This window comes from Dama dama, chromosome 25, assembly GCF_033118175.1.
Source record: "Dama dama isolate Ldn47 chromosome 25, ASM3311817v1, whole genome shotgun sequence".
NCBI classification, from domain to species: Eukaryota; Metazoa; Chordata; class Mammalia; order Artiodactyla; family Cervidae; genus Dama; species Dama dama.
In genome coordinates, this window is record NC_083705.1 from 48,380,200 (window position 1) to 48,402,365 (window position 22,166).

The window sequence follows — 22,166 nt, forward strand, 5'->3', positions numbered from 1 at the left end:
AGCACTGCCCTCCTCACTGTCAGTGTCACGAGGGGTTAGGGCATGGCTTTGGAATTAGAGTTCTGCTACTCACTGCGTGGATTTAGGCTGGGTATGTAAGTTCTCTAAACCTCAGTTTCTATATGATGGAAATAAAGGTCATAGTATCCAGCTCATACCAGTGTCGTTAGTCTCAAGTGAGGCCCTCCATGGACAGTTGCTAACTAGGTACAACTCGGCTTGTAGTAAACGCTTAGAAAGTGTTAACTGCAGTACTTGCTGTTAAGTCTTCACCCCGGAAGTCGCAGCTGTGTGTCTTCGTTCGTGCGTTTTTGTCTTTGGCCTCTGGAGCAGGTCCCGATAATGGCCAGATTTGACCTGTGTTCCTTTTGAGCATCATTCTTCGCTCTGCCTCTCAGAGGCGTGAGTCTGGAGCCGGGGGCGCCATCCCTCCTGTGGGATCCTGCTGTACCCACAGTGGGCACCCTTTCCATCTCCCTCCCAGCACGGTTTTCTTTCTCAGCTGTTTCACGGATGCCCTCTCTGCCCTCCTATAACAGTATCTTCCCTTGTCTCGGGGCTTCCAGCGGGACCTGGGGTTTGGGCAGCGTGTTAGGTCCTGGGCCTTTGCCTTCAGTTCAGCTTCACTTCCCTCCCTCCCAGCTGCTGCCAGCACCTCTCTCGTTTGCTCAGTCCTGTGTGGTCCAGACCCAGCACTTCCTCTGATGCCCGGGACCACCAACCACAGCTGCTTACCTTACACAGGTTCTCCCACCTGCCACTGCTCCATTCCGAACCCCCCTCCCCTAGATACCCCTCACATCATGGCCAGGCTCCTTTTGGACTCCGCCTTGACATGTCATTTTCCTCTTTAAGGGTCTTTCATGCCCCCTGCCCCTTTCACTGGTCCGAACCTTAGCACCTTTCCCAGGCTCACCCAGATTCTGCCTGCTTCTGGTTTGTTGATAGAGCAATAGTTTGGATTCAGGAACCTTGGGCTGTGGCCATTTCTTATCTGAGTGTCCTCGAGGAAGCCTCTTCACCTCTTTGGGTCTCATTTCCTGGATTAGGCAAGTGTTTTTAAACATATTTTGTGCAAGGAGCTTTAAAAAAAAAAAACACCACATGGTTCTTGAACAACTTTTTCAAAACTCACTGTCCCCAGTCCTGCTCTAGAGATTCAGCTATGACCCCTGGGGGCGGGGGGAAGGGTGTATGTGAGTGGTGTGTGGGCGTAGGGAGTGGAAGGGGACCTGCAATAGGAACCTGCATTTTTTTTTTTAGCTCACTAGCATCTCTTCCTGCAGGCTTTCTTGAGAACTGCTGTTTCAGATGAAATCACAGAGGAAGCCCAAGCGTAGAGACAGACCAGAAGGGAGAGGGTGTGAGAGGTGCAGTGTGAAGGCCGCTGACCAGGCTGAACCGAGGGCTCCTGTCCTTCAGCCCCTGTTTCCTTCAAGCCTTTCCTCGTGACTGGCAGCCTCCTCCTTTGTGTCCGTGGTACAGGCTGGCTGTAGCTGTGGGTTTTGGTGGTGCCATCGAGCGTTTATTGTCTCCTCCTTTGTGCTCTGTGGCTGTGGCTCTTATTTCCCCAGCAGGACTGTAAGCTCCTCGAGGGCAGGGCTGAAGTGCCCACCACTCAGCGTGGCCTTGTGGAGCGCACGGTGGCTTCAGGGTGGGTGAATGGACTCAGGGCCAGGGCCATCCGGAGAGAGGCCGCCAGAAGGTAGCTGGCGGGCCCTTCACTTGGAGGTCGTGTTCACCTCTTCTGCAGAGTGAGCTTTGGGGGCCGAGCTTAAGAACTATGTGAGGAACTTCGGTGTGATCGCTGACTTGACTCTGGGTCTTTGTGCCCCAAGAGTCTGCTTTGGCAAGAGGTGTTTTGCCTAAAAATATTCCTTTTCACTGTCACTGTGGTGCTGAGGTTGGTAGACTGTTGCCCTCAGTGGATGCGTGAAGCCCAGCTGTTGCCCACAGTGTGTCTTGGGCCGCCCTTAGCTTCCCCAGGCAGCTCCTGAGCTCAGGCCCTGTCTTCTGGAATCGAGCCAGCTCTTTGGCGAGGTCAGCTCTGTGGGTTTTGAGGCTTACGCTGCCCGTGGGTCTCACCATTTCCTCTCTAGCTTGAGTTTCCCACCAGGGAGAATGTGATAAAGGGTTTGGATTATTTAAAGGCCTGGGGAATGCCTAGTAAGAGGGATCCTTGCTAAGAAGCCAGAGTCAACCCCCCGCCGCTGTGCAGTGGGTGATGAGCTGTCAGAACAGGTGAGGGCTTTACTGCGGGTCATCGTGGCGAGCAGTTCCTTTCTTCCTTCAAAAAAAAAATCTGAGATAAGGGGGACTAGCAGAAGATCTAAATGGGAGAGAAGGGATTTAGAATGACACATGAGTCAGTCTGGCTCAGCTGTTGTGGGTGGTGGTGGGCAAGGGCGCCGTGGGAGGTTGTTGCCTGTTCCCTGGCCCTGGAGACTTGTCAGAGTCGAAGGGATACTTGATGGTACTATTTTGTAATAAGAGAAAAGTTTAAGATTGTCTGCCTAGGGCTGTGGGAAGAACGGGGTGACTGCTCTAGGGTACAGGCAGCTTTGGGTACCTGAACATATTCTAGAGTTGACTATGGTGACAGGGGTACGATCCTGTGAGTGGACTGATAAACACCTTGATTTGTATACTTTAAATGGGTGAATTGTATGGTATGGTAGTTATGTCTTAATAAACTCTTATGGAATCACAGTTTATGAATCAGAATGACCAAACTTAGGGTCTGAAGTCTTGGGTTCTAGCTTCACCACCTATTTAGCGCTCTGAGCCCAGGCACATCATCTAACCTCCTGGAGCTTCACTGGTTTTATCTGTGAAGCGAGGATGAAAATTCCTTATGGGATTGTTGTTAAGACAAATGACACAGGGCATGTGAAAGAGGACATAGCAAAACCTCTGCTAATTACATATTTACATGTTTAAGTTAGACGTGTATTTTTGTGGATAATGGCTGTTTAGCCTGAAATGCTCCTGAGAGTTCCCAGCTCGCCCTGTAAAATGAACACTGCTTGTGGCTGAGAACTGATTTGCATGATGTGTAAAGAGCAGAGTCCTTAAAGACCAGGTCTCAAACTGCCTCATGTCTGTGGTCTGGGGCTTTGAGTCCAGACAGAGAACGTCAGTTCGCCTCTTACTGGATGTCAGATGCTGACATCGTGCTTTATTGTAACAGTAGTTGTTGCTTGTCTCCACCTGCCAAGGCAGTGTACTGTTAGTAGAGTTGAGCTGTGGTCAGCGGCAAAGGTGGTACCTGGTCAGGCTGGCTCGACGGGGTGCAGAGCCGTCTGTCCAGGAGTGGGGGGGCCAGCAGCCTTGGAAATCGGCTCCAGGAAACAAATCCTAATTTGATTTCTCCAGCTTCCTAGACTTCAACAGTAGGTAGACTCACTCAGTCTCTAACCTCCATCCTTAGTGATCAGGCTTCTGATTGAGAGTCTGTTTTTGAATATGCCCCTGCCCTACCGCTGAGACTAGAGCGTGTTTCAGGAAGCTAGCTAATAAGGGAGAGGTGTGAGGAAAGATCAGTAATACTTGCCACTGATCACGTACTTAGGTGGTAGTTTTTATTTATTTATCCCTAAGCTTTAAAATTTGAAAAAAAAATTTTTTTTTGTTTGAAGTATAGTCATTGTAGAATATTATAGAAGTTGGGCCTCCCAGGTGGTTCAGTGGTAAAGGATCCTCCTGCCAGTGGAGAAGACATGGGTTTGATCCCTGGGTCGGGAAGATCCTGGAGAAGGAAATGGCAACCCCCTCCAGTATTCTTGCCTGGGAAATTCCACAGACGGGAATCTGGCTGGCTACAGTTGATGGGCTTGCAAAGAGTCGGACATGACTGAGTGACTAAGCTCACACACACATTATAGGTGTACAACAGTGATTCACAATATTAGGTAGTCAATTTGAATAGAATTGTCTCAAGAACTATGTCTCAGATTAAAAAATATTTACCAGGATCAGGAATTGTATGTCTCTTTGTATTTTTTTATGCATGCTTTCAGTAGACTTTTATTGGCAATTTGCCATCTAGGAGCATATTAGTTGTTGAGGCTAAAAATACAAAAAGTACAGCTCCAGCCCCCATTTAGCATCACTCGATGGGGAGACAGACAAGGAAAGAGACTACTGCAGTATAAGAAAGGTTTGCAGAGGACGTGAGCTATGTGACAGTGGGTTGGATGGTGAATTGGCTGGGCGGGACTGGGGAGGGGGATGAGGGGCTCTGTGGGTGTGGGGCGGGATAGAGGCAGTGTGACGGTAATCAGAGAAGTGTGCAGTGTGCAAGGTACACCCGATGGTGGCTGGGGTAAGTGCCGCAGCCAGGGCGACGGGTGTGGATGGCTTCTGGAGCTGTTAAGAAAGCAGAGCAGACAGAAATACGAGAGGCAAGGGAGAGCTGAGAATGGCTGCCGGGCGGATGGTGGGGCTGGAGTCCAGAGGACCACAGGTTCAGGGAGGGACGGGGGAAGTGAGGAGCTGACTTAGAAATGGGAATTTGGAGGGTCCGAGGGCCATTCCAGCGCGAGCGGCCGGGAGGCTGTCTGGGGTCCAGCTCCGGATCCCTGAAGAGGACTCTGGAGTAAAGGTCCGTTTAAGGGGAGGAGGGCCATCAGCATGTGTTGCTGGAGAGTTTCCCCAAGGAGCAGAGGTCCTGTGAGGAGATGCCCAGAAGGGAGATGAGGAAGAACAGCCAGCGGGTTGGTTGTTTGGCCCGGAACTCATTTCTGCTGATTCTCAGGTCTCAGTCTGAATGGCACTTCCTGAGGGTAGCAGTCTCTTCTGGCCTCCCCTCCGAATGTGGTTAGGTGTTTGTGCGTGTCCCCGTGGTGGCCTGCCCGCCCCCGCCCCCGGTGTAGCATTGCACACGTGCCGTCATCGCTGCCTGCACTGCGGTCGGACCCCCATGCACTCTGGGGAGGGGGGGCTGTGCGCTGCATTCACGCCTTCTTTTGCTGGTACAGCAGGTACCTGAGAAAGGACAGTGTGATCAGGGAAAGAGTGTCTGAAAGGCCAGGGGGAGGAGACAGTGTTGCTGGGGAGGATGTGGTTGGCGGGCAGGCACAGAATTGTAGTGAAGGGCATGGCTCTAGGCAGGCAGGCCCAGGCTCAGGTCTCGCTTCACTTACCCTTGGTCAGCCTTACTCTCCTCATCTCTAAAATGGGAGCAGTAATGACAGTCAAGAGCTGTGAGGATTAAACGAGATGTGTAGAAAGAGAACCTTCTGACACCTTCGGTGTCTATTAATATGTTACTGGCTTCCCAGGTGGCACAAGTGGTAAAGAACCCGCCTGCCAGTGTAAGAGATGTAAGACACACAGGTCCCATCCCTGGGTTGGGAAGATTCCCCTGGAGGAGGGCATGGCAACCTACTCCAGTATTCTTGCCTGGAGAGTCCCCATGGACAGAGGAGCCTGGCGGGCTACAGTCCTTGGGGTCACAAGAGTCAGACATGACGGAAGTGACTTAGCATAATGAATGGATATTTATAGCACTGATTCCCTAGTTTTCCAGTTGTTATTTCTTTATGTGTCAGTTTAAATGTCTTGAATGCTGGAGTCAATTCACCGTCTTTTATCCCAGGCGTTCGGTGGTTAGCCTACCTGGAAGCTGTTTGTTGAAATCAGTCAGTATCCATTGGAGGCAGGTCCACCTTGCAGCTCTGAGGACACAGCTCGAGTGTTGACTCACCGGTTTCGCTCCACAGGCTCACTGCAGCCTTGTGCTCTCTGCCACTCCTTCTCAGAGACGAAAGTCTGAGCGATCAGGTGGACGCCTTTTAAATGCTGGACCAGCTGCGCAACAAGGCGGATGTACATAGTGCCACTGAACAGTGCAGTGGAATATAGTGAACATACTATGTTAACTATAGTTATATATATATATATAACTATTATATAATCATAGTTAACATAATTATGTTGCCACAATTAAAAAAATGGAAAAGGAATCCATGCTGGGCCAGCTGTGTGAGGTGGGTCCCAGTGGGCGTGCCTCTAGCAAGCTTGCTGGAGAATGGGTGGCAGTTCTCACATCTTGTCTGGCACGCAAGTGGCCACAATGGGCGTGCCTCTGGCTCAGCGCGGGGCGGGGCTCCTAGGCCACGTCGGGGCAGCAAGTCCTGGGAACTGCTGATTGTCCAAGCGCAGCAGGAACAGAGGTAGCTCCTTTTGATCTGTGGGGTAAAATGTACGGAAACCGGAAGACCTGCTGTTTGTGCCCCTTATCCCCTTTTAAAACAAACAAACAGGGAGCCATAGCATTGGGGTAAATATCAAAATAAGCAATTAACCAAAAAAACCCAACCTTGATCCCACCCCTCTGGCATAACTGCCCTCCATTTATTTCAAGCCGCTGTTCTGACTGAATTCAGGCCTCTCGGATTCCCGGGTTTGAAGACTTGGACGTTCTGTGACCAGCGCCAGCTGGCAGTCTCTGCTACTCTCTTGTGTCTAATAGCAAGCTCTGTCAGAACTCAGAGACGTGCTGCACAAACCACAGGGGCCCTGGTTAACACCCCATTTGTTGAAAATTTGCATCACTTTCCAATTGAGTTCCTTTCAGGGCCTGTGGCAGAGAAAAAAGTCTGTCAGCATAACTAGTAGAACCAGTTCTGCTTGATTGTTAAAAGAACTGTACTTTCCTAACCTTCTTGTCTTATACATTGAACATGATATGCAGTTGGGGTCAGTAAGGGATTTTATCCCACATGTCCAGCTCCGGAAATAAGGCTGTGGCCATTTGCTGATAAGGCAGCTGGGCAGGGAGTGTCACAGTTGAAGGGTCCTGGGCTGGAAGAAGCAGAGGGTTAAGGGGGAGCCCAGGGCCCTTTGCTGAAACCAGGTGACAGTTAGGAAGCTCCCACTGCTCCAGAGAGCAGGGGGAGGGTAGATGCAGCTGTCCCTGGACGCTGGTTGAACTGCCTGTGAGATCCTGGGAGGACACCAAGTCCATCCATGGTGGCTTCTGCCCTGCCTCTCTCACTGGACAGGCTTCACGACTTCCAGTCTTTCTGGATGAATATCATATGCGTGACAGTCTTCAATGGAATGTTCTTTCCAGTAACATGAGAGCATTTGGTGATGCCGCCCGTGTTAATGCCCAAGCCTAGATATTGTTTCTTAATCTTCCAAATGTTTCTCTGGGCCCTGCTGGAGTGGTTTAAAAACCTCTTGTTACTTAAAGTCATTATTAACTAAATTACTCAGTGAAATCTTTTGAGCACTTACTGTTTGCAAGGCCTGTTTTGGGGCTTCCCAGCAGCATTAGTGGTAACAAACCCGCCTGCCAATGCAGGAGACATAAGAACCATGGGTTTGATCCCTAGGTAAGGAAGATCTGCTGGAAGAGGGCATGGCAACCCATTCCAGTATTCTTGCCTGGAGAATGCCATGGACAAAGGACCCTGGTGGGCTACAGTCCATGGGGTCACAAGGAGTCAGACATGACTGAAGCAACTTAGCAGGCACATGTACACACACTGGATTCTGGGGCAATATGGTGAACAGAAAAACAGAGAGCCTGCCCTCAAAAGAGCTTATAAACTGATGGGGAGAGAGACTTAAATAATTACATAAACAGATGTGATACTGCAATTGTGACAAGTGCTAAGAGGGAGAGATACACAGGGCTTAAAGAACCTGATGGCAGAGAAGGCTTCCCAGAGGAAACGACCCTTGTCCTGAAGTCTGATGGGTGCACAGAAACTCACAGGGCAGAGAGGAGAAACATGCCACGCAGGGGCTTGGACTCCAGGCAGGAAGGAGCTCGGCAGGTACGAGAGGCTGACAGAAGGCCGGTGTGGCCGACATTCAGACTGAGGAGGAGAGTGTGGGAGACCAGGCTGGATGGGGAGGCAGGGACGAGGCTGTGCAGAACCTGGCGGGCGTTGTCAGGTCATTGTCCTTCTCCCAGCAGTCACCCAGAGCAGGCTGTGTCCTGAAGGGTCACGGCCCCTCCAGGGTGGGCGGTGGGTGCCAAAGGGGCAGATGCAGGCTGAGCAGTTGGAAAGCTGCTGCACTGGTCCACGTGGGAGACGATGAGAGCCTGGACTAGGCTGGCCCTAGTGGAGGTGAGAGAGGAGCATGGGCTCTGGGTGTCTGTAATAGGCAATACCAATAGGATTTGGTCCCAGACTGGATACTGAGGGTGAAGGGGAAGGAGGTGTAAAGGGGACTCCTAGATGACATGCTCTTGAAGGGAAGCACAGGGTAGCCCAGACCATACTGTGTTATTTGCCTTGGGACCTTTCCTGGAGTGTGGGACTGCACAAGGTTCTCACGGAACTCTCCAGGGTTGGTTGGAGTGACATTCAGAGACCTAGGCCTTGGAGGATGGAGTGGAATAAGTCCTAAGAGGTGATCTCTCAGCTGGTGTTGAGGAAGCCCCCGAGTTCTTCCCCACACAGCGGCCATTACTCCTGGGAGTAGATGTATTTTTTTTTTCTTTCAGCTTCTTTCCCTCTCCACAACAATTTGAGGCTCTTCCTGGGGCTTCCCAGGTGGCTCAGACGGTAAAGAATCTGCCTGCAATGTGGGAGACCCGGCTTCGATCCCTGGGTCAGAAGATCCCCTGGAGAAGGGGATGGTTACCCACTCCAGTATCCTTGCCTGGAAAATCCCACGGACAGAGGCTTCAGTCCATGGGGTCGCAAAGAGTCAGACACGACTGAACAACGAACACTTTGGGTTCTTTCAGTGATGCTTGTCTAGCAATATATTCAGTGATCTTCCTGTGCTGTTTTCCTTTTTTTCCTTCATTCCACAGAAGAAGTAATGTGGCCTCGTGTAAGAACTCAGGTTGAGCCAGCTATCAGGTTTGACTTCCACCTCCACCACATGCTAGCTGAGTGTCTTCACCTGCAGAGTGGAGGGAAGACTGGGTCTAAGAGCCCTCCCTCAAGGCTTGCTGTGAGGATTAAATGAGTCAATAAGTATAAAGCCCTTTAAACAGTGCCTGGCACGTAAGACTCTAGAAATGTTTGTTACTATTATATACCTCTCAGCCTCCGTAAGCGCTGGCCCTTGAGAGTAGCCGCTTTGATGTTCACAGAGTGGACACTTGTGATTTCTGCAGTCCACCAGCAACCCCTGAGTCACGATGGAGTAATTTGTGATGTCAGTAAGGAAGAGATTGTATTTTCTCATCCAGTTGTAAAGGTCAAGTTGGATAGCCTTTAATCACTCACCCAGTAAATTTGCCCAAGAAGACAGCAGCTTATTACGCGTTGAGAACTCAGCTTGATCAGGAGGAGGAGGTACACGTGGGAATTTCATTGTGTCCTGTAACCCTTGGTGCATCCAGACGTGGGCTGTGACTTATTGTTAACCACTTCCCCTCTTCTCCATTCAGCTATGCTCATTCCCCCAGGATCAGCAAAAGCAGATATTACAACTCTTGTTTCTCAAAAAAAAGAGAAAACACTTGGAAATATTAAAATATTATCTCCATATTTGTTAGTTCTTTCTGTGCTTTTCTTATGGAGTCCAAAAAAAGTACTATAAAAATATGTAGGCAAAGGAGCTGTAAGATGTGAGAACTCTCCATTCTCCATTCCCTGACTTCCCCACCTGTACAGGTGGCTTCGCAGAGAAAAGGGAAAATTTCACTTTTTTTCTAAGGAAACGGTTTCCTTTTCATTCCTGTTTACACAGCCTGATTTATTGGAGTCCCTTAGGTAGTTTCTCTTCTCAGGACTAGGTATATTTTGATTTCAGGGGTGAAGGGATGGTTGATGGTGATGGTGCTTATTTATACTGTTTTTGAAATGATAAACAGAGACAGGTTAGATATCAGTGATGTGGGTACTAGATGTTAGTGATATTAGCCTGCGGTATGGCTCTTTAAATTCCAGTGCGAAAATGCTTATATAAGTTTTTATTCTCAGTTTGTCACCAGCTTTCAGTAGCTTAATCTACTCTGTGTTTGTGTGTGATCTTAGTTCCCTTATCAGGGATCGAACCCAGGCCCACGACAGTGAAAGTATCAAGTCTTAACCACTGGACCACCAGGGAATTCTCAGTTTACCCTACTTTGAATAAACTCGGCAGTTGAGAAAACTCCTTTTCTCGCTATGCCTGAGCAGTCTCTTCCTCAGATGTGGTGTTCGCTTAAGGAAGCTGTTAGTTTACTCTTTTGGTCTTGTAAGTGGGTTCAGAGTACTTTCTATTGCAGAAGAAAAGACACCAAATGACCAGACCTAACTCATTGTAGAAAACAAGTCCTATTAATAGAAAACGGCCATTTCTTTTTCCATGACTTCAGATAGTCCTGTGTAGTCAAAGTCTAATGGAATTAGGATCAGCCTGGGTGTTGCTAATAGCAAGAGTTTTCTTTTCTTTTTTTTTTTTTTGCAAGAGTTTTCTGATCCACAGAAAAAAGAATTGAGAAGTATCCTAAGTGGAGTCAGTTTCGTTTAATGTGGGAAACAGGATTGACAAAAGAAACAGAAATTATTCTGCTCATGCAGAATCTTAAATAATTACAGCTCTTAAGTAGTATGTTGAAATCTTTATTTAATCATCAGAGGAAAGGAAGAGAAAAAGAAAGGAATCAAGAAGGACAGATTCTGCTCAGTCCAATAGTTGTAACAAATCTCGTTTACTGAATATGTATGCCAGGTGTTTACACCCATTTCTGTTCATAACCTCATACTAGGTTGTGTTGTTTCCATTCACACAGGAGGAAACCAAGCTCAGTCACATTAAATGTCAAGCCCAAGTTCATGTCTGTAGGTACCAGAGCTGGGTTTGGACTGTTGCCTCAAGTCCGTATTGTTTTTAATACATGCACAGAGACAAATTTGGAGAAACCAGGGGAAAGACAAAACTTAAATTCCTAGTACTATGCTGTTTTAAAAATACAACTCTTCTTTAAACAAAAAAAAGGTAAATTTTGTTCTGAGATAGACATGGGTTGCCACCTAATATGTAGCCACAAATGCATCTTCCCCCTCCAATTTTCTATTTTAGCAGAGAAAACAGAGTATTAAGTGTCCACTTTAGAGCAGTGGAGTGACTTGGAGGAAATAAAAATGTTTGTATTATGTCTCTTTAGCACTCGGTGCCAGATGTGATCAAAAGAAATTGTGTTTTGGAACCTTTAGGGATGTTATGTTGCCTCTTGGAATTTGCCCTTCTGCCTGGATGAAATTAAACTGAGAATAACAACTTTGGTTTTTGACTCAGAGCCCTTGTAAGCAGTGAAGGGTTGACGTGAACATTTACAAGCATCTGGCCTAGGAGAGCTTCATGGTAGAGACCCCCGCCCCATTCTTTTCAAGGTCAGTGGTCAACCTGCAGAGCCTTCCCTTCTTCCTTCCGCCTTTGCCAGGATTCTAGGTCCACCACACTTTTGAGATGTGTGCATCCTGAATATGAACTTGGTAAGACACTAGAGAAAACACTCTCTCAGAACCAATGGAGTGAAAACAACCAGGCTGCTTTGCAGTCTCTCAGCAGATTCTCAGGAGCACAGCTGACACTTGCCCTCATGTGCTTTTGTCCTCTATGAGCCAAAGCCTTGTACAGTGGAGTACAGTTCTTGTAAGGGAATTTTTCTAATTTGTTCTAATGAGTTTTGTAGCAGGAGAGTGGTTTTCTGTTACTCGCAATGGATGTGACCGTGTTTTTTCTTTTGTGGTAGGAAACTAGGAGACCATGTTTGTTGGAACACAGCAACAAGGAATGTGGGCTCTGGAGTTAGTCAGGGCTTGGGCTGAACCCTTGGTTAGTGACTTATTTTCCTATTAAAGGGAAGTTCCTGAACCTCTTTAAGCCTCAGTTTCTTCATCTGTAAAATGGAAGCAATACCGATTCTGGTGTTATGCGGATTAATGAGATACTTATGACGAGTACTTATCTGGCACATCATAGAGCTTAATAAATGTGACTTATCATTATAGTTAAACATGTGCAGTTGAAGTGGAAGCTGAGACTGACAGCTTGTGGAGGGCCTTGATTGCTGTGTACAAACTTGGACACCCCTGTCTTTACCACTCAGAAGTCTTTTTTCACTTTGGGATTTTCAGCAGTGTTTCTAATAGCTGAGGTTGCTGTATGGCCTATGTTTGGGGCAAGTAAAGCGGTTTACTTGTTTAGTCTTCCCTAGTGGCTCAGATGGTAAAGAGTCTGCCTGCAATGCAGGAGACCCAGGTTCGATCCCTGGGTTGGGAAGATCCCCTGGAGAAGGGAGTGACAACCCCACTCCAGTATTCTTGCCTGGAAAATCCCATGGACGAAGGAGCCTGGCAGGCCCCAGTCCATGGGGTTGCAAAGAGTTGGACACAACTGAACGGCTCACAACACCCTCACACAAAGTTATTTAGTGGCTTCGAGGCAAGAACTCACAGGCACTGGGTGGCTAGACTCCTTTTTGTTGAACACCAGCTTGTCGGCAGCAGTGTGTCTCTTACTGCATTATTCTGACCTCTCCTCCCCTCTGTCTGCAGCTGAAGGAAGTCTGATGAATAGTGGCAGCTTTAGTAGGAAGTCAAGCACTGTTAGGAATCTTGGTGGTTTTTTTTGCTGCCGCCTCTTGTGCTGAAATGTCCCGCACACTTCATGAGACATGTGGCTCCTCCACGACCTGGCTGCTTGGTCAGTGTCTGGTCAGCAACTTGTTGCCAGCGTCAGAATGCATTTAACATTATTCCAGAGAAGAGGAGGAGTCCCTACTCTTTAAAAAATATATTTATTTTCATTTATTTATTTGGCTGCACTGGGTCTTAGCCTCTGGATCACCAGGGAAGTACAAAGGAGTCCCTACTCTTAAAGTGAAAAATGTGTAATAAGCTTCTGGGGCATTTGAAAAAGACAAGGGTGAGTCTCCAGTTTCCCTTTTTCCACGAGGGGAGAAGTTCTCCAGTCCTTTCCTTTTTTTTCTCCGAGGAAATGCTTCTGGTAGATTTATCTTCTCCCCTCTGAGATCGTGGTGCCCTGTCGTGCCCATGTTTTAGAATGGAGGGCTGGTCTGCAGGAGTCTTCCTTTGCCGTTCTAGTGAGGGCGAGGCACCATGGACCCTGCCTCCTTTGAGAGCACAGTGACTGAGGCTCACTGCGCTGTCGTGATGTGATCATAAGGCAGGCAGTGCAGCTCTTGATTCCTTTCTCTTCAGTGGGCACCCCGAGGCCAGGACTCTTGCCCAGATGGTCCTGCTTGCTCCATAGGCCAGAACCCACCCAGGTTTCTGACTTAGTCCTGTGCTGTTACCTGAAGGACACTTGATGCAGATAGTAAACACCATGTGTTTAGTGCACTCCTCTGCTCAAACTCCTTGCTTCTCACAGCCCACAGGATAAAGCCCAGACTCCTTCAAACGGCCTTCTTGGTCACCATGTCTGTACCTTCTCTTTCCTCTCCTCCTCCCTCTGCTGGTCCGTCTGTTGGACTCCTGCACACTCCTTGTGAGCCACTTCCAGGAAGCACGTACTTGAACAGTCTGCCCTTCCCCCCCACCCTCTGTTGGTCCCTCTTCTGAGTCAGGTCCCCACTTCTGTGTTCCTGGAGCCCCCATCAGAGCCTTCGTTAAATCGTCATCCTATCGCATATGGCGGTACAGTGTGTTAGTATTGTCTCATCTCCCCAACTGGGCTGCGAGCTCCTGTTTACCTAGCACTTGGTAGAGATTCGTTCAGTTACCTTTGTTTCTTATAAATCTCCTTCTCCTTTTTCATGTACAAACCTAAATTATCTTTAGAAGCCTGGCATCCTCTGCTTTTATATACATCTGTACATAGGCTTCTCAGGTGGCTCAGTGATAATGAACCCCCTGCCAATGCAGGAGACGTGGGTTCGATCCTTGAATCAGGAAGATCCCCTGGAGAAGGAGATGGCAACCCACTCCAGCATTCTTGCCTGGACAATTCCATGGACAGAGAAGCCTGGCGGGTTATAGTCCATGGTGTTGAAAAGAGTCGGACACAACTTAGCAACTAAACAGCAATACATGTGTGTGTGTATGTATATATATTTGTGTGTGTATGTGCACAAATACATACACTGTACGACTTAGTTTGGAAATGACAAGGCTAAGAACATTATGGGATTTTTTTTTTTTTTTTGGCATGCAGTGCAGCACGCAGGATCTTAGTTCCTCTACTGGGGACCCAACCTGCACCTCCTGTAGTGGAAGCGGGAGTCTTAACCACTTGAAGTCCCGGGGGTGTTTTGTTTTTAAGGCAGTTTCTGCTTTACCTGGTATGTGGGAAGGGATAGAGCAAGGAGTAGTATGTGCCCCTACACCCTGAGAGGTCATGCAGGGATTGTGGGGGGAGCAGCTAAGGCACGCCATTCAGGGGGGGCTCTCTCCGCTTGAATAATGGCGAAACCCTGTGAGGCTTTACAGCCTGGAGGCCTCATACGTCCTCACCTAAAATCCACACAGTTGAAGTGGCAGGTGCTAGGTCTGGCGTGGTAGGAATACCAGTCTTACTTGTGTGAGACGGTGTCTCTGAAGTCGGTTGCTAATCCTGTAGCCCTGGACATACTGCACGTTGACATGTTGCATGACATGATTCCGTCATCTCTGGTTTGTCTGTAGCTGGTACAGTTGACCGAAGTCAGTACCGTTGGTGATGGTCAGCAGAATCACTGTAGCTAGCTTTGGCTCACAGGGGAATCTGTTATAAAGATACCGGTGTGATGCTTGGAACTGTGGGCCAGAGGCGTGGTTGGGCGTCACCAAAGCCTGGAAATCCTTGGAGAGCAGGCCAGAACTGCTTATTTGTTTGGGGGACGGTCTTTTGTCTCCACCTAGCTTCTTCATGTGTCTCATTCTCTACAGAACAGCTTTCTCTGCTGCCGCATATTTGTAGCCAAATCTACAAAGTCTGTGGGCTTCCCAGGTGGCGCTAGTAGTAAAGAACCCGCCTGCCAGTGCTGGAGACATAAGAGATGCAGGTTTGATCCATGGGTTGGGAAGATCCCTTGGAGGAGGGCACAGCAGTTCACTCCATTATACTCATCTGGTGAATCTGATGGACAGAGAAGCCTGGTGGGCTCCTGTCCATAGGGTCGCCAAGAGTCGGACACCACTGAAGTGACTTAGCACACATGCTACAAAGCCTGTAGTTGGAGTAGCCAGCTTGATTCACTTCTCTTAGCCCTTCAGCCAAATTAAAGGGGGAGATAAAATGATCAGCCACCTGCAAGTATGTCTGTCTGTTAGCTCACTCAGGTGGTGGGGAGGAGGTGGTTCTCTCCAGGAAGGAGATTAGGGGAGCAGGGAACAGTTGTCCAAGACAAGGGAGTTTTGGGTGGGACCATCCTGAAAGATGTCTCCTGATTGCCTTGTTCTTGGGATGTAAACAAAGGATTTCACTAACCATTTCAAGAATTGATGTACACAGGTAATTTGGGATAGTATAAAATCTTTAAATTGGAAGATGATACTTCTGTGGACAGCGTAACAATAAGGCAGTTTCTGTGTCCTGGCTTCAGTTTTTCAACTGAATTCCAAGCACTAAAGATGATTGCTAGTTTTCTAATAGCTGATTGAATTTAATGCATAGCTTTGCTTTCCTCAGACAAAGATGATAAACCTGTCAAAAATAATTGTGCTTTAGCTTAGTTCTTTGTCAATGACAGATGATGAAAACTCTCAATGAGAATTTTTAAATTACCAAAGCCACCCCTAACATTTACATATGCAAAAAACAGTCTCTCTTGTGTAACCTGGAGCAGTGTGTCAGAGTCATCTGGGGAGCGTTCACAGATGAGAGACTCAGCTGCGGCCCCCACACCCTGATTCCTCAGGCTTGCGGCGGGGCTGAGTGTCTGCGGAGGTGAAGAACAGGCTCCCCAGATGACCTGATGCTCCATAGCTTTGAGAGGTACTGCATCAGGGAGGCTTCATTTATTGGCGTCTCCTGGGATGGAAATGATAGTCATCTCCAAAACAGACCAGGCACAAAGCGGGTTCTCTGAAGACGCCATGACTTCATCCTTCAGCCTCAAGATGGGCTGTCTGGCCTCTTCCAGCCTCAGCTGTAATGTGGTTTCTTCTAGTACTGGGGGGCTTTCATCTGAATCAACAGATTTTCCAGAAACTCATACCACCCAGAAACTTCTACCCAAAACAAAATAGAAATACTACATTTTTAAACATTGACAGAACTGGTTGTGTTTTGTAGAATTTCCTACAGTCAGGATTTGATTGTTTGCATCCCCATGGTGTCATTTAACATGTTTCCCTGTCCCAGTGTTCTTGTAAACTGGTAGGTAGCAGCTCAAGCAGATGGAAGTTAGATATTTTGGCAAGAATTCTTCATAGGTGATGTGGTAGGTTGATGAGGGGGCCCAACAACATGCCTCTCTTTTTAACAGTTTTTGTTTTTCCCCAATGTTTTACTACATGATATTTTTTATTCTTTCTTTTTGTGGAAAAATTTGATTTTGACCCACTAAGTTGATTTACAACCCATTGATAGATACAAGCCCTAGTTGGAAAAATACTGTTATTGAGAGGGAGATGAGCTTGCACTTGGATACTTAAAAGGTGATATTATAGATGCCTGTAGAAGAATGTCTAACATGAACATTCTAGTATGAGGATAAATTGTTCTTAAAAGTAGTGAAAATCTCGATAAAGAAGTAACCCCCATTGAGTCAAAATTAACAGCCATTTATGATTGTTGTTTTGGTCCATTCATTCATTAAGGATTGCTAGTTATCTTTGAATATCTGGTAAACACTGAACCCTGGATAGAAGCATTTGAAAAGACATTGTTAATTGAGAAACGGTGAGACAGAACCTCGCCTTGGACTTCCCTTGGTGGTCCAGTGGATAAGCGTCTTCCTGCCAGTGCAGGGGACACGGATTCAATCTGTCATCCAAGAAGATTCCACATTCTGCAGAGCAATAAGCACGTACTCCCTAGAGCTCATGCTCTGCAACAAGAGAAGCCAGCCCACCGAGAAGCCCGTGCACCACGAAGAGTAGCCCCTGCTCTCTACAACTAGAGAGAGCCTGCTCGCAGCAGTGAAGACCCAGTGCAGCCAGAAATAAGTAAATTTTAAAAAAAAAGAACCTGGCCTTGATTCTTTACTAGAAATGATTGCATCCTGGGGCACTGTTGGGTGGTTTTAGGGAACTTAGAATGAGCAAATATGTTCCCAGCCACCTTTTCTGAGCCCTAGTGTGCTGCAGGGCTTCCCAGGTGGCGAAAGTGGTAAAGAACACACCTGCCAATGCAGGAGACATAGGAGACATGGGTTCGATCCCTGAGTCTAGAAGATCCCCTGGAGGAGGGCATGGCAGCCCGCTCCAGTATTCTTGCCCGGAGAATCCCATGGACAGAGAAGCCTTGTGGGCTACAGTTCGTAGGATCAGAGTTAGAGATGCCTGTAGCGACTTAGCATGCACGCACATGCTGCAGAGTGGATGGATCAGTATTGACTTGATATGTTCATAGCTTCCCGTTTTTACCTTCAAGCCCTTTACACAGGTCCATTTTCTCTCAGAAACACAGCAGTCTTCTTTAGTTTTTGATCCTTGATTCTCACAGGAGGAAGAAGGGAATCATTCTTGGGCTGTCTTCCATCCTCTCGCTGACTCTGTTTGAGCTGCCTTGCCTTGCTGAGGGACATCTGTTCCTGCATGTGGGCAGTGCCCATCCCTGCCCCTCCTAATCATTGTCAATTCTGAATCGTTAGTGTAATCCATTGAACTGACCTGTTGGCTTCTTTAGTTAAAGATACTTTAGGTACTTCCCTGGTGATTCAGTGGTTAAGACTTCTCTGTTTTCCCTGCAGGCAGCTGGGGTTCAATCCCTGGCTGGGGAACTAAGATGTTACATGCTGTGCTGCCAAAAAAAAGAACAAACCAAATGTACCTATTTTCTTAAAAGTTTTTTTTTTTTTAATTACTTTTAAAAAGCTATTAACACAGCATTGTAAATCAGCTGTGTGTACTGAGTTGCTCAGTTGCGTCTGACTCTTTGCGACCCCATGGACTGTCTCCCGCCAGGCTCCTCTGTCCTTGGTGATTCTCCAGGCAAGGATACTGGAGTGGGTTGCCATGCCCACCTCCAGAGGATCTTCCCGACCCAGGGATCAAACCCAGGACTCCTGCATTGCAGGTGGAGTCTTTACCATTTGAGAAATCAGTTATACTTCAATTAAAAAAACAAAAAACGCCTAGCTTGTCAAACAAAAAGCTGCTGAACGTGATGTTTTAGCATGTATTCTGAAAGTATGGCTTTATGTTATTCATTTGAGCCCTTAAATATATTACCCTTTGCTCTTCTCTCTTAGGAAATTCACACAAATGAAAAGGAAGCAACTGAGAAGGAAGTAACTCTTCACTTGTTGCCAGGTAACGGTCATGTTCGCGTTGTACCTCCTCGTGTGCAATTCAAAGCCAGAGATAAATTATGTCATTTCTAGTAGCACTATTTATAAACCCCTTTGTTTTCATCCAGACCGTGTGTCACAATAATGAGTTGGACCAGAATATCAAGGTCTTTAGTTCAGTAACCGCACACCTGGGACTGAGTGTTACAACATCTGCAAAGAATTTTTGTTTCCCCCTCCCCACAGCGGATGAAAATAAAGGTGGGAAATTCTCACCTCTTTGTAAGCAAATGAGGTCTTTTTTCAGGTTGCCTTACTTGACCCCATCAACCATTCTGGTCCCCATCCGGAAGATCCTGGTCCCTTCTAGATCCTTACATCCCACCCTGGTGGGGCTTAACCAACTCCCCAACCCTGGGCTGCCAGGGCTTGCTGTTTGTCATCACCAAGGAGACTGGATTGGTTGGATTTTTTGTTGTTGTTGTTGAGATGGAGGAGAGTGACTGTCTATAGTGTAAGTCGAGTTTTAATCATTTCTGAATTCAGAAACAAACTACTTGGTGGGGTAGCCTCTCCATATATGGGGCTATCCTGTGAGTTGTGCATTCAGTTCTTCTGCTTTCTTTTTTCCCAGCTTTTTTCATAAGTATTTTTAGGTACATTTCCCAAAACAATTGAAGCCTCATTCTGGTTCTTTTCATTTTATTCCCTTTTATTGGGACAATATGAATATGCACAAGTTTCTGACTGATCCGCCTTATTTGGTAAACATCAGAATCTCTAACTTTAAAAAAAAAAAATGTTTTTAAGTGTCAAAGGCTCTTCCCTATAAAAATGGCCTAAACTTCAATCCATATAACCTATTCTATTTCCTCTTCTTGGGTTACGGATTCGGAAGTTTACTTCTGTCTTCAGCTTAGTGTTAGGTACATTCTCGCATTCCCTGGACTCCTGACGTCTCGTCTTGGTGTGCAGCCCAGGTTTCCTAGATTAGATTAAGATCTTTCCCAGCTCGTGCCTCATATGACCCGAGACTTTGTCTGTCTGTACTGGTTGACGAGTGTGGCAAGGTCTCCAGTGCCTGACCATGGACCCATGTGGCTTGCCTGGCCTTGGGAGAGCTTCACTATTAAAGCTGTTTTATTTATTTATTTTTAAAGCTGTTTTACACCAGGGGTTGAAAGCACAGAAAGCCTTGCTCACATGCCTTCTACCTTGAGCTCAGCTAAGGCACTTTTTCTGAGACTATTTTAAACCCCAGTGAGGCCCTCATCACTTCATTGTTTTCTTCAAGCCTGGTGGTTTGAAGACACTGACCTATAGAGGGTGACCTCTCTGTAGAGGCTGGACCTGGTGACGGAGCCATCTTCCTGTATTTCTATTGTGTTTAACCGCTTGGAAGAGAGAAGAAAACAAGGTGAAACATTTTATGTGTCCCTTGATAGTCTTAGTATCTGAAATTCTTCTTTGTTTTCATATTGAAAGTTAGAATAGATGAATTTTGAGCCAAAGGGTAAATTTAAAGACATTGAAGGAAAAATCCAGAGGGAGATTTTAAGAAGAAAGTTGCCTATTGGATGAGGAGAAAATTCTGTTTTTTCTTGTCACAAAGTATTTACACTTAGGTGGGGTTTTTTTTTTTTAATTTTATACTTAGTTTTTCATTTCCCCTGTATCCTTCTTTTATTTTTCTATCCTTACCATCCAGCCGTCATGAGCCTCTGCGCTTCCTGCCTATCCCTAAATCCTCATCTCTTTGACTGGAGACGGAAGTTGTCTCTCTCTGTCACCAGGAAATACAGCTCTCATGCTGCTGGGCGTCTGCAGAGAGAGCAGGAAAGGTGACACAGTGAGAGGAAACACGCTCAGCGAAGAAAGAAAGGAAACAGGCTTTCTTTCCCACAAACCTCTGACCTCCCTTTTCCTCCCATCCTTGTCTGCGGAGCCAGACCGAGTGCGGTCATGCTGTACCCCCTGGGCCTGAGGAAGCTGCCCGAGAGCCCCGGGCCAGGCACACACCCGTCCTCTTTCCGGGGTGAGGAACGGGCACTCTCGCAGGAAGGGGAGCCCGAGAGCTACGTTCCAGAGCTTGCCGGCCAGCCCTTCCGGCTTTGCTCGCTTGGGTACCGCTTCTGCTCGGGTACAGAATGCCTGTTCAGGTCCAAGTAATAAAAGCACTGAGATCTGTGCCTGCCAGTGTAGCCTAGGTCGTTTCTACCCGTTTGGACACGTCCGTTATTCACCGTGAGAAGATAGGAGTGCCCCGTGTGAAGCTGTGTGTGAATCACTGATTTCCCTTCTCCGTGGGCCCCACTCTGCATTGTCTCCCCCGAGGTTTCGCAGCTCCCCTGTGCTGTGTTGTGGCCTGTGTCTGTCTGTGCAGGAACAGAGCCGGGGAAGCCTGTACTGCCTGCCTGAGGACTCTCAGGACGCGTTGTTTTGGTTTCCATCAGGTGAACAACTGCTGTGTGAAGCCAACACAGTCCTGAAGTGTGTCCAGGAAGATTCCTGTCAGCGTGGAATCTACGGGAGGCTTGTCTGCACAGACTTCAAGATTGCTTTCTTGGGCGACGATGAATCTGCCCCGGATAATGATGTGCGTGTGAGCTGCACCTGGCTGAGTTTGGGGTAGCACTGCCTCTGTGACCCCATTGTCCTTTTTTCCCAGCTTCTCAGTAACTTGCCCTTAATGCATGTAAACACAAAAACACAAAGGCCAGAGTCCTTCTCACCACTGACCTGCTCTTCCTCCTTGGGGATCTCCCTTCAGTGGGAGGACCACTCTGCAGTTCCACCAGTGCCTCACATCATGCTCACCTGCATTGGACCTCATAGGTTGACACCATCAACTTTTTTATTTTCTTCTGTATCTCAGCGTGGTACATCTCACTCGGGGGAATCACAGTTCCCCATGTTTTCTCTGTACTGAACTCTTCCTTAAATTTAGCACTAAGCTCAGTTATGAGACTGGTGCTGAATGCAGCACTTGAGTTTGGGTTTGTGTTTGCTCTGCACCCAGCAGCAGTGTTCTTGTGTAAGACTTGTCCCCCTTATGAAGACCGAGCAGAGGAGAGAAAAGGAATGTCCACACCCCTCAGAGCACACCGCGTGGTTATTGAAGCCGGCCGGCCAGGCCACGGCAGCATCTCGCTGCCTCACAGTGTGGGCCTCTGTGCTTCCACTGCGGTAACAGCCTCGTTCCTAGTCCTGTACAGAGATAGCTTTTGCAGAAATGTGACTCTCCCGGGGTTTTCTTCCTGCCCTCTCGTAGCTCTGTCACTCATCTGCATTTGGGTAGAAAAATCCGAACCTGCGTGCCACCTCCCAACACCTCTCAGAGCGCATGTGCAGCTGCCTGGCCTGTCGGCCTGGGGGCAGCCCAGGACTGACATGTCCCGCCCCGGTTTGAAAACGAGTGTTCGCAACATTTCTCACACACTTTGCTACTTCATTGTCCTTTTCCTCGGGATGTGACATTTCCCTGTTTGTTTAGGGCGTATACCTTTTCATTTATTTTTTCTTTAGTTTTATTGAGATAGAATTGACATATAACATTGTAGTAGTTTCAGATGTACAACATGATGAATTTGGGATATGTATATATTGTAAAATGATCATCACAATATGTTTAGTTAGCATCCATCTCTTCACATAGTTGTACAACTTTTTTCTTGTGGTGAGAATTTTTAAGATCTACCCTGTTAGCAACTTTCTAATGTACAGTGCAGTGTTACTAACCAGAGTCACCATGCTGTATGTTATATCTCCAGGACTTACTTACTTTATAATATAACCTAAGTTTGTACCTTTTGACCACCTTCACCCATTTCCCCCACCCACTTCTCATTTTTCTTAGTAT

At 47.4% G+C, this 22,166-nt stretch overlaps 1 protein-coding gene across 1 annotated transcript in view; it reads left to right on the plus strand.

The window, feature by feature from the left end:
• The window catches only part of MTMR12 (myotubularin related protein 12), a 65,728-nt gene that overhangs the window by 9,652 nt on the left and 33,910 nt on the right, over positions 1-22,166 (plus strand). The window contains exons 2-3 of the mRNA XM_061129276.1: positions 18,269-18,329; positions 20,761-20,903. Of these exons, the coding sequence (XP_060985259.1) occupies positions 18,269-18,329; positions 20,761-20,903 (204 nt within the window). The remainder of the gene's footprint in view (positions 1-18,268; positions 18,330-20,760; positions 20,904-22,166) is intronic.